This window comes from Engystomops pustulosus, chromosome 2, assembly GCF_040894005.1.
Source record: "Engystomops pustulosus chromosome 2, aEngPut4.maternal, whole genome shotgun sequence".
Lineage (NCBI taxonomy): Eukaryota > Metazoa > Chordata > Amphibia > Anura > Leptodactylidae > Engystomops > Engystomops pustulosus.
The window spans coordinates 109,649,951-109,662,722 of record NC_092412.1 but is presented as its reverse complement, the minus strand read 5'-3'; the positions used below and the strand labels follow the sequence as shown (position 1 = coordinate 109,662,722).

General features: G+C 45.0%; 1 protein-coding gene across 5 annotated transcripts in view; it reads left to right on the top strand.

Annotated features, from left to right (window-relative positions):
• The window catches only part of CFAP47 (cilia and flagella associated protein 47), a 381,927-nt gene that overhangs the window by 330,950 nt on the left and 38,205 nt on the right, over positions 1–12,772 (top strand). The window contains exon 59 of one of the 5 annotated variants that reach the window (XM_072135933.1): positions 6,760–6,847. The exons of the other annotated variants lie outside the window; for them this stretch is intronic. Within the exon in view, the coding sequence (XP_071992034.1) occupies positions 6,760–6,827 (68 nt within the window). The 3' untranslated portion in view covers positions 6,828–6,847. Of the gene's footprint in view, positions 1–6,759; positions 6,848–12,772 lie in introns of those variants that run through there. 5 annotated transcript variants of the gene reach the window in all.

The following is a 12,772-nucleotide window of genomic DNA, read 5'->3' as shown; positions in this document are numbered from 1 at the left end:
AATTTGTAGTGGGACTTGCGACCGCTGTGTTCTGCGCTTAGTGGCGCACATATCCATAGCAAAGGCCGAAGTGGCAAAATTCAGTAGGGGTTGGATTTCTATTAGGCAATAACTCAGTGTCATCTCATCTGGCATAGTACTGTGCTTCCTTTGATACTTGGCTAGAAAATAGCCATAGCAATAGGATAGCATTGTTTGGTTTTAAAAACTCAAAAAAAAACAAAAAACACAAAAAAAAAAAAAAAAACACAAAAAAAAACAAAAAAAAGTAAAAAAAAAAATAAAGTTATAACTCTCATTTTAAAAATGTTTAACCCGAGGGCTAGGGGTAGAGGACGAGGGCGGGGACGTGGGCGTCCAACTACTGCAGGGGTCAGAGGCCGTGGTCCTGGGCGGGGTGAGACACCACCTGCTGATGAGGGAGCAGGGGAACGCCGCAGAGCTACACTCCCTAGGTTCATGTCTGAAGTTACTGGGACTCGTGGTAGAGCACTGTTGAGGCCAGAACAGTGCGAACAGGTGATGTCGTGGATTGCTGACAATGCTTCGAGCAATTTGTCCACCACCAGTCAGTCTTCCACGCAGTCCACCCATGTCACCGAAATCGCCACTCCTCCAGCTCCTGCACCTCAGCCTCCTCCCCCCCAGTCTGCCCCCTCCCAGGAAAATTTGGCATTTGAACCGGCATACTCTGAGGAACTGTTTTCTGGACCCTTCCCACAGTCACAAACCACTTGTCCGGTTGCTGCTGAGCAATTTTCCGATGCCCAGGTTTTCCACCAGTCACAGTCTGTGGGTGATGATCACCTTCTTGACGTAGTGGAAGTGTGTAAAGAGGTGTCCGACGATGAGGAGACACGGTTGTCAGACAGTGGGGAAGTTGTTGTCAGGGCAGGAAGTCCGAGGGGGGAGCAGACTGAGGGATCGGAGGATGATGAGGTGACAGACCCAAGCTGGGTTGAGAGGCCGGGTGAACACAGTGCTTCTGAGACGGAGGAGAGTCCTCGACCTGAACAGGTTGGAAGAGGCAGTGGTGGGGCCAGACGGAGAGGCAGGGCCAGAGCTGGTGCATCAGCGCCACTGTCAACTAGTGAAGCTCCCGTGGTGAGGGCTCTTGCGGCGAGGGCTAGATCTTCAGAAGTGTGGAGGTTCTTTAAGGAAACACCGGATGACCGACGGACTGTGGTGTGCAACATTTGCCAAACCAGGCTCAGCAGGGGTTCCACCACTACTAGCTTAACTACCACCAGTATGCGCAGGCATATGAATGCTAAGCACCCCACTCAGTGGCAACAAGCCCGTTCACCTCCGGCCGTGCACACCACTGCTCCTTCCCCTGTGTCAGCTGCTAGTCAGCCCCCTGCCCAGGACCCTGGCACAAAAACCCCATCGTCGCCTCCACGATCCTCCACAGCATCCACCAGCGTTCAGCTCTCCATACCCCAGACGCTGGAGCGGAAACGCAAATATAGTGCAACCCACCCGCACGCCCAAGCCCTTAATGTGCACATCTCCAGATTGCTTAGCCTGGAGATGCTGCCCTATAGGCTAGTAGAGACCGAGGCCTTTCGCAACCTCATGGCGGCGGCCGCCCCTCGGTATTCGGTCCCCAGCCGCCACTACTTTTCCCGATGTGCCGTCCCAGCCCTGCACCAGCACGTGTCAGACAACATCATCCGTGCCCTGACCAACGCCGTTTCTGACAAGGTCCACCTGACCACGGACACGTGGACGAGTGCTGCCGGGCAGGGCCACTATATATCGCTGACGGCACATTGGGTTAACTTGGTGGAGGCTGGGACCGAGTCTGACCCTGGGGCTGCTCATATACTGCCGACGCCGAGGATTGCGGGGCCTACCTCGGTCCAGGTGTTTCAGGCCTACTATGCCTCCTCCTCCTCCCACCCCTCCTCCACCTCCTCCTCCGAACTACCATCCGTGGGCACGGCGCCATCAGTCGGTAGCTCTAGGCACAGCAGCAGTGCCGTCGCTAAGCGACAGCAGGCGGTGCTCAAACTGCTGAGCCTAGGCGACAAAAGGCACACCGCCCAAGAGCTATTACAGGGCATCACGGCGCAGACTGATCTGTGGCTGGCACCGCTGAACCTCAAGCCGGGAATGGTTGTGTGTGACAACGGCCGTAACCTGGTGGCGGCTCTGCAACTCGGCAGACTGACACATGTACCATGCCTGGCCCATGTGTTAAATCTGATAGTGCAGCGTTTCCTCAAGACATACCCCAATCTGTCTGATTTGCTCACGAAGGTGCGCCGCATCTGTGCGCATTTCAGGAAGTCCAGCCCAGATGCTGCCACTCTCAGGGCAGCGCAGCGCCGCCTCCAACTGCCCGCTCACCGACTGTTGTGCGACGTGCCCACGAGGTGGAATTCAACACTGACCATGTTATCCAGAGTTTACCAGCAGCGCAGAGCGATTCTAGACTGCCAGATGTCAACTTCCACCAGAACTGGTAGTCAGGTCAGTCAGCTTCCTCAAGTCTACAATGAGGAGTGGACGTGGATGTCTGATATCTGTCAGGTGCTGAGTAACTTTGAGGAGTCAACACAGATGGTCAGTGGCGATGCCGCCATCATCAGCCTCACCATCCCGCTGCTTGGCCTATTGAAAAACTCTCTGGTCAGCATGAAGTCGGAAGCTTTGCGCTCGTCACAAGAGACGGGGGAAGAATATTCCCTTGTTGATAGCCAAAGCACCCTGAGGTCTGTTTCTCAGCGCATATCGGAGGAGGTGGAGGTGGAGGAGGATGAGGAGGAAGAGGAGGAGAATGTTGGCGAGACACAAGAGGGGACCATTGTTGAGTCCTTCACTGTTCAGCGTGTATGGGCAGAAGAAGAGGAGTTGGAGGAGTTGGAGGAGGAGGAAATGGACAGTCAGGCCAGTGAGGGGAGTGAATTCTTACGCGTTGGTACTCTGGCGCATATGGCAGATTTCATGCTAGGCTGCCTATCCCGTGACCCTCGCGTTCAAAGAATTTATTCCAGCACCGATTACTGGGTGTTCACTCTCCTGGACCCACGGTACAAGCAAAATCTTCCCACTCTCATCCCTGGAGAGGAAAGGAGTGTGAGAATGCATGAATACCAGCAGGCCCTGGTGCACAAGCTGAAACAGTATTTCCCTTCTGACAGCGCTAGCGGCAGAGTGCGTAGTTCTGCGGGACAAGTAGCGAGGGAGAGTAGGCGAGCAGGCAGCTTGTCCAGCACTGGCAAGGGTACGCTTTACAAGGCTTTTGCCAGCTTTATGTCACCCCAGCAAGACACTGTCACCTGTCCCCAGTCTCGGCAGAGTAGGGCTGATCTTTACAGAAAGATGGTGAGGGAGTACGTAGCTGACCATACCATCGTCCTAAATGATCACACAGCTCCCTACAACTACTGGGTTTCAAAGCTGGACATGTGGCACGAACTGGCGCTGTACGCCTTGGAGGTTCTTGCCTGCCCTGCCGCTAGCGTCTTGTCCGAGCGGGTTTTCAGTGCAGCTGGTGGCATCATCACCGATAAGCGTACACGCCTGTCGACTGACAGCGCTGACAGGCTGACGCTTATTAAAATGAATAAAGGCTGGATTTCTCAGAATTTCCAATCTCCACCAGGTGAAGGAAGCTCAACCTGAATAATTGATCCACTCCTCCTCCTCCTCCTCATTTTCCTCCTTCTCCTCCTCTTTGTACAGTAAAGCAGAGGAAAATGGCTATTTTTTGACAGGGCCCACTGGCTCTTGCTATAGTACTTCATGCATTTAATTTTTCTGGAGGGCCACCTACCCGGTCCTCTGTTTGAAACAATTTTTGTGAGTGCCACATACAGGCACTCAATCTATTCCATTTTTCTGGAGGGCCACCTACCCGGTCCTCTGTTTTAAAAAATTTTTGGGACTGCCACATACAGGCACTCAATCTATTCCATTTTACTGCAGGGCCACCTACCTGCTCCTCTGGTTTGAACAATTTTTGGGACTGCCACATACAGGCACTCAATCTATTCCATTTTACTGGAGGGCCACCTACCTGCTCCTCTGGTTTGAACAATTTTTGGGACTGCCACATACAGGCACTCAATCTATTCCATTTTACTGCAGGGCCACCTACCTGCTCCTCTGGTTTGAACAATTTTTGGGACTGCCACATACAGGCACTCAATCTATTCCATTTTACTGGAGGGCCACCTACCTGCTCCTCTGGTTTGAAACATTTTTGGGACTGCCACATACAGGCACTCAATCTATTCCATTTTACTGCAGGGCCACCTACCTGCTCCTCTGGTTTGAACAATTTTTGGGACTGCCACATACAGGCACTCAATCTATTCCATTTTACTGCAGGGCCACCTACCTGCTCCTCTGGTTTGAACAATTTTTGGGACTGCCACATACAGGCACTCAATCTATTCCAAAATGGAGTGCCACCTACCTGCTCCTCTGGTTTGAACAATTTTTGGGACTGCCACATACAGGCACTCAATCTATTCCATTTTACTGCAGGGCCACCTACCTGCTCCTCTGGTTTGAACAATTTTTGGGACTGCCACATACAGGCACTCAATCTATTCCATTTTACTGCAGGGCCACCTACCTGCTCCTCTGGTTTGAACAATTTTTGGGACTGCCACATACAGGCACTCAATCTATTCCATTTTACTGGAGGGCCACCTACCTGCTCCTCTGGTTTGAAACATTTTTGGGACTGCCACATACAGGCACTCAATCTATCCCATTTTACTGGAGGGCCACCTACCTGCTCCTCTGGTTTGAAAAATGTTTGGGACTGCCACATACAGGCACTATCCAAATTAAATTGTCTCCATAGCAGCCTCCACACGTTGTCTCCATTGCTACCTCCAAAAGTCGTCCATATAGCTGCCTCCATACATCGTCCCTTTATCAAACGAGGTGTGTCAGGCAGAAATTTGGGTTGTTTTCATGGATTCCACATCAAAGTTGTTAACTTTGTCGCCACCCTGCTGTGTAATCCCCAAAATATACTGGCAAACTTTTACCATTTAGGGATATTATTTCAGCGCTTCTTGCGCATCTGTTTACATTCCCCTCACCCGGCATATCCTAAACTTATAAGAACGCTACTACACTTGATCTTATACAAAAGGTTCTTAGAAGTGCTGTTTGGGGAGTAGCCTAGAGACAGGGGCTTGGATTGGCGAAAGCTCGCCTGGCAGCGGAACGCCAGCTCCATGCGCATCATGCGCTTCTTGCGCATCTGTTTACATTCCCCTCACCCGCCATATCCCAAACTTATAAGAACGCTACTACACTTAACTTGGTGCAGGCTGGGACCGAGTCTGACCCTGGGGCTGGTCATATACTGCCGACGCAGAGAATTGCGGGGCCTACCTCGGTCCAGGTCTCAAAGGCCTACTATACCTCCTCCCACCCCTCCTCCACCTCCTCCTCCTCCGAATTACCATCCGTGGGCATGGCGCCATCAGTCGGTAGCTCTAGGCACAGCAGCAGTGCCGTCGCTAAGCGACAGCAGGCGGTGCTGAAACTGCTGAGCCTAGGCGATAAAAGGCACACCGCCCAAGAGCTATTACAGGGCATTCCACATCAAAGTTGTTAACTTTGTCGCCACCCTGCTGTGTAATCCCCAAAATATACTTGCAAACTTTTACCATTTAGGGATATTATTTCAGCGCTTCTTGCGCATCTGTTTACATTCCCCTCACCCGGCATATCCTAAACTTATAAGAACGCTACTACACTTGATCTTATACAAAAGGTTCTTAGAAGTGCTGTTTGGGGAGTAGCCTAGAGACAGGGGCTTGGATTGGCGAAAGCTCGCCTGGCAGCGGAGCGCCAGCTCCATGCCAAGATCCAACTAACATAGTTTTAACTGCAGCACCTTTAATCTACTACTAGTTCACTGCCTCCATACATGGTCCCCTTATCAAACGAGCTGTGTCAGGCAGAATTTTGGGTTGTTTTCATGGCTTCCATGTTAACTTTGTCGCCACCCTGCTGTGTAATCCACAAAATATACTGGCAAACTTTTATCATGTACCGATATTATTTGAGCGCTTCTTGCTCACCTCCTTTGGTTCCTCTCTGCCACCCATTGGTTTGAAGCCTGAGTCCATTTAGGGTATGTCGCCATGCCACTCTCTAGCCTGCCGCTGCTGCCGCTGCCTCTGCATGAAGTCCCCTATAGTGTCAGGGTCAATTATTGGATGTTTTAGATGCTATCTAGCTTCATTCTGTCACTCTGTCATGGCCATGCTGTTGCCCATAATTTTGGCATAATGGTGCGATTATGCAGCCTCAGAGGCATCCATGCATGCTGCCCCTGCTGTTTCCTGTCCATTTCCGTGGTGTTTCCATCCTTTTCTGAGGTTCCCAGGTGTTTGGCCAAGCTTCCCTGTGCAGAGCCTTGGTCCCCTTGAAAAATGCTCGAGTCTCCCATTGACTTCAATGGGGTTCGTTATTCGAGACGAGCACTCGAGCATCGGGAAAAGTTCGTCTCGAATAACGAGTACCCGAGCATTTTAGTGTTCGCTCATCTCTAGTTATGAATATTCAGCCAAAATTATGTCTAAAAATTGAAAATGTTTTAAAGAAGGTGTTAGCAGCTGTATAAATCTGAGAAGAAAATAATAATTTCAGTGCTCATTAGTGCTCTTCCATTCCATTGTGTTGAAAACATAAGATCATACTTCCATTTTACTTGCGAGAAATATGTGCAATTCTAAAAACATGACATCAATTATATTAGGTTTTCTTTTTATGCAGATGCAAGAAAACTCCCTTTTTCTAAAATACAACTGTCTGATTTATACAGAACTTTGGAAAATGCATAAATCACAGTTAAAGGCTTCTTTTCCGGTAATGTTAATTTTCGGTTCTTGAGAATTTTGCATATGACTCGCTATTTGTAATCTTTTCATCATCGGCCTGTGGTGAGACAAATACTTATTTTGAATGCAAAATAAACAAAAGATGATTAGTGCTTATCCAGAACTTCTTAAAGTTAGAATGGAGGCATTGAACTTATGAGATATCAGTGCCATACTTATACACAATGGGGCACATTTACTGTCCCCGAAAGTGCATTGTCCAACGAGAATGCACCATGCTGTGATTCACTAAATTGTGCCCCGATATCCTGTATGTGTCGCTTCCCCGCTCAGGTCCAACGGAGTTCACTTTCTTCTTTGTGGTGCAAGTAATTGCATTGTCTTGCAACACAATTTGAAAGTTAAATCCCAAGCTCAGTCTGAATCAGTCAGATTGCCCGACTGCACGCTCCCCGAATTCTGTTGCATGAAAGCCACCGCAGCTTAGTCAAAAACAAATTGCGTGCAACACAATGCCAACGCAGACAGTTATTAAATACCTGTCCAAGATGTGCAATCACCGAAACAGACAAACAGTCCAAAGGAAGTGCAATCTGCGACCCTTAGTAAATAAACCCCAATACGTTAATGGTTTGTGAAGCTCCTTGCTTTTTCCAATTTTAGGTGGACAAAGATATTGATAACCCCTGGCCAAACTTCCTGATTTTGTTGAAAGCACTTTGTGGGATAATAGATCTACTGCTGCATTTCAACATGTCCAATCATTTTGTTTTCAAGGGAGATATACAAGCCCAACATACCTCTTAGACCTCTTGCACATAACTGTAGATGGGGGCCATGTGTTAGCTGCATAAATTAGCCCCATAGGAGTCCATTGTGCGTGTCCATAGTGTCTCACCGCACTTTTAGTGAGCCAAGATTCCACTCAGTTCCCATGGAAATGGGCTGGATGAACAGTACTCACCCGCCCATATCCACCTATGCAATATTGGCCACAAATTTTCCCCTAGTTGCAGCCCATATTGCACAATTGGGGATTTGCTTGAGGCTTAAGGATTTTTGTATACTCTTTACTGAGAATACATGCTCTTGGAGAGAGATTCTTATAGTAACTTTTCATTCTGACTTATTATTACCCTATTATCTTAATCTCATTAACATATGTGATGCAGAAGCTGATTTGTCACCTTTGGAAAGAGGGATATCTCCATGCCAATGTCATTGTTAGCAAACAAGAAGTTGCCCGGTCAAAGGGTGTTCAAAGGGAAAGCAAATACTAGGAATTTTCACCTGTGGTGGTGGAGCATAGTCCTAAAAACATGATCCACTTTTGGTCCTACTTTGCGGTATCCTTTTTTTTAATATTCTGCTGCCAACTGTGTACAAACTACAAACCCTAATCTAGCAGTATTACTTACCTCTATGTATCCCCTTCCTTTGGTTACTTAATAAGGCAGGTATAACAGCATGTTGTAATGCAGTCATATTCTAGTAAACCCGTTCGCCACATAGGGTGATTGGTGCCTGCACGCCATGTCAATTTTTGCAGTTCTGTTATGCAATTCTTTAATAATACAATCTTTAATAATAATGAACAATAATATCTATCGGAAAGTTTACATATCATAACAATCACAAGTGAAAAGTCGCCAGCTGCATTTATTTCTAGAATGAATGCTGTACAGCACCCCACTGGATACATCAAGAGGCCGTGAAAATGCAGATGCGGGGCTATCATAAATACAGTATCCCCGTTTGAGTTAATTTGAAAATTAAAAACATATATACTATATATTACTGGTCACCGTCATGATGTTTATAAATGTGCAAGAGGTATGCACAAATACGACGTAGATAGCTGGACAGTAGCGGTGAAGGGGTTAATATAGCATATAGCAATAATTCCTATGAAAATTCCTCTATGTCTCTTTAAAGAGTTTACATTTAATTATAATAAGTACATTATAGGAAAAAGAAAAGTATTAAACAATAAAAATGTAATTATCTGTCACACCTGATCAAACATAAGACGAGCCTAAAAATCCAATTGTACCTGAAACAAAGGCACATTCATTTTCCCTTTGTCAGAAATATTCAGCAGTCTGTTTCCTCATCTGAGAAGATTAATGAGATGGAGGGCTTTAACAATGTCTGCTGATATACTATTTGAGAAGTGTGTTGATTTCTCAGCTTTCTTTATAAAGATGTGATTGTATCAAGCTGTTATTGTATGCTCTTAACACAGTCTGACAACAAAATTATAAATATTTATGAAAATGAAACTGAAAAATATAGATTCATAGCAATAAAATATCATTGGCAGTGAAAGAGATATCGGCCATAACAGCTGCTATGGCACCCATGGTATTAAAGGGACTTAAGCCCTTCCATCACAGGGTGGTCAAGAAGACAACATTCTATGTACCATATTAACACATATCTGTGTCTGTAAAAGATGAATTCTTGTGAGGTTAAATACATGTGCATTAGCACTGCCAACCTGCATCTATACATTATGCATACTATACATGCTTGTATCCTTGACCCACAGGTCAGAGGTTTGCTTGTGTTTTTTGTATACATTTAGCATTCCTTTTTGACTGCATTGAAAAGCTTAAAGAGTAACTCTAATATTATTTCCACAAATCAATAGTACAACAACTTTACTATTATGTTGATTGCCTATATCCTGCAATTTCTTTGCTATCCTTCTCAATTTATGACCTCCCTGAGTATCTACATGTGTACTGCTATGTGAAAGCAAAAGTCTTCTACACAGAATAGTTAGGTAAATGTCTCCCCTGTTTCCTATCAGTCCCTTGTTCCCAGTTTGGCATTCTGCAAAAGTTTCTCTGTATCTCTCTGCATCTCAAGTGGTATCATACATTCCTCTATCGAACACTCCTCCATTTCTGTTCTCTGGAAACGTTCTGCAAAGCAGAGAAGTTATTAAATATTACTGTTCACACACCACTCCACACTTTATGTAAGTATTTCACAGCTGTTTTTAACTATTTATTTTATTCTCCATGTTCCTTTATGTGATTGAAGCTTCCAGGCAAGTCACTATATGCACCCTGTATGTGCAATAGGCAGTGTTCAGTGGATTTATTTGTAGGGATCTCACTGGATTTACTACTAACTTATTTAATGAGAAAACACAAGGCATTATGGGAAGTGTGGGCTGACTAAATAAGACTCAACTTAAGGGCACATAAAGAGGATTCACACCCACTTCACTGCTGCAGGGCAGATACAGCTACTTTCAGAATGGTTAGAGATAGTGAATAGAGGAGGAGTGACAGTCCCTATGCCTTATTACTATTTCAGCAGTAACTGACATTAACCCAGTTGCAGTGGTCCAGAGATTTAAATAGCTTCGATTTTCAACTAAACAAGAGTGTAATGATTCAATGAAGGAAAACTTGTATTCTCTACTGACCTATTTTGTAGTCAAGATTAACTTGTGGGGTTGGCTTCCATTTTTGAGTTTTGCTCATAGCAACCCTGGAAAGAATACATTTTTGCTACAGCTTTTTAAAATTCTTATATAGACTCCATGGTCAATAAAAAATAGAAAGAACATCATCCATGCAGTAGATTTGAAACCTTCCAGAAGGTCAAACCTCTGGGAAGGCTTTCCATACCAAGCTTATGACTACTTTCTGTTTCTCACAGCTGTAGCAGTTTAAAGGATAGAGAAAGGAGCATGGGCTGCTCTTATGGGGGACTGATTTCTCATTGGGAACCCTGCTTTTATTACAGATTATGGGATTGATACCTTTATATTGCAAAACCATAAAGATTTCCTGCGATTATATTGACTGTAGGAATTTATACAACACTGTGTAATAGTACACAGACAAAAGAACTAGAGTCTCTGTAGGAAGAGTCCGTATGGAGGAGTCTGTGAACCAGTGAAACCTCTGGACCACTGCGGGAGACGAAGATGGTTCTAGCCGACACCCGGGACCGGAGTCTAAGGGGAACCTGGTCTTCACCAGAGCCCGCCTCAAGGCCAAATGGTCTTGCTGTGGCAGGGTGCCCCCAGGTCATTCCTTACCGACATGTGACATAATAGTACGTCATACGTCGGGTCCCGGTACATGGAGAGGGTTCGTGGGCCGAGCCCTCTCCATAGCCGGTAAGTCTTTGCTGCATATTGCAGCAAAGGCTTACCGGTAACACCCGCTATCGGTGCTGCCATCTTTCCGTGGATCGTCGCTCCCCGTGACATCATCGGGGAGCGGCGATCCGTCAACATGGTATCTTCTGGTCTCACGAAGACCCGAAGCTACTTCGGGTTAACCCATTCATTACCATGTGCTATGATAATGGTTTTTCACTGCGTTTAACCCCGTAACGGAAAATCGCGCCCAAAGTCAAAAATGGCACTTTTTTGCCATTTAAAAAAAAAGTGATCGGGGATGGGAAGCAGGAGCGTCGGAGAGAGGTGAGTTTGGGCCGGGGGGTTGGCGTGTGGCCGTTGCACACTGTAGATGGAAAATTACTAAGTTGAAGCAAATTAGTAGTGCATTTAGAATTACGTTATATATTTTTTCAATTTCTGCAGCTCCAATATAACTTTAATGTAGTATGAACAACCCCCATCATGATCAGCTCTAGTTTATTAATGATTTATATAATAGACCAGGGCTCTGCATGGGGTGTTATATTCTGTATCTACAGTCAATCTGTTGACCTATATGGTAAGGGGTTAGAACTGACTCCAAGGCAAGATTTATTTTTATTTTACTTAGTATGAAAAAGTCTCTGATTTTTGAGCAGTTGTGAATTTGCACATTTTTCTGCAACATTTCCATATCTTCTCCACAACTCATGGTGAACAGTTTTCGGGTGGATTTGCTTTACTTATCTAAGGAGTCCAGCTGTTTAGACTAAAGTCACTTGTATTGGGCATCTGCAACTTTTGAAAAGTGGCAAAAAAGTGTGCAAAGGTCTCAGGTGATAAACTTGGCAGTAAGAAGCAGGATAACCCACTCTGCAATTTTTTTTTCCTTTACACTGGTCAGTGTCAAGGTTAGACTAACAGGCACAAGTGCAATTTAGGATACAGAAAATTCAATTAAGATTAAAAAAGAAGACAAGACAGAATCCTCTCTGTGCGGGTTCAGCCTCCTGGTAGGACCTGGCTGTATGTAACTGAGCATGCTCAGCATGCTCAGTTACTTACACTATACACTGCAATACAAGTGTATTGCAGTGTAAGGGCTTGAACAAGCGATCGGAGGATCGCTTGTTCAAGCCAAGAAGTAGAAAATGTAAAAAAGTTAATGAAAAAAGATTTAGTCATTTTAGAATATAATTAAATAAATAAATAAAATAAAAGTCCCATAATCTCCCCAGTTACACATAAAATGCAAATAGAGTATATAAAACACAAAAACACGTACATATTTGGTATCACCGCGTCCATATCAATCTGTACAATAAATCTAAATCAATATTGAACCCACTCGGTGAACGCCGTAAAAAAAAAACTCAAAAAACTTCCCGTAATATACAATTTTTCATCAAACACCATCACTAAAAATGTTCTAAAAAGTGATCAAAAAAAGTTACATTCCCTAATATGATACGACTGAAAAGAACGTAAAGAACGTAACGAAAAGAACGTGCAAAAAAATAAGCCCTCAACCAGATCTGACAACAGAAAAATACAGAAGTTACGGCAATAAAAAGTTGTCAATAGTAAAAACAATGCGATTTTCTCCAATATTGGTTTTTCTCAGGAAAATTGAGCAAAGATGAGAAAAACTATATAAATGAGGTATCACCGCAGTCGTAGTGAACCAGAGAATAAAGATAAAATATTATTTTTACATTACGGTAAACGGAGGGAAAAAAATGCTAAAATCCCAAATAAAAATTAATGATTTTGTTTGTGTCCCGCTTGAAATAGTTAATACAATCTCATGAATAAGCTT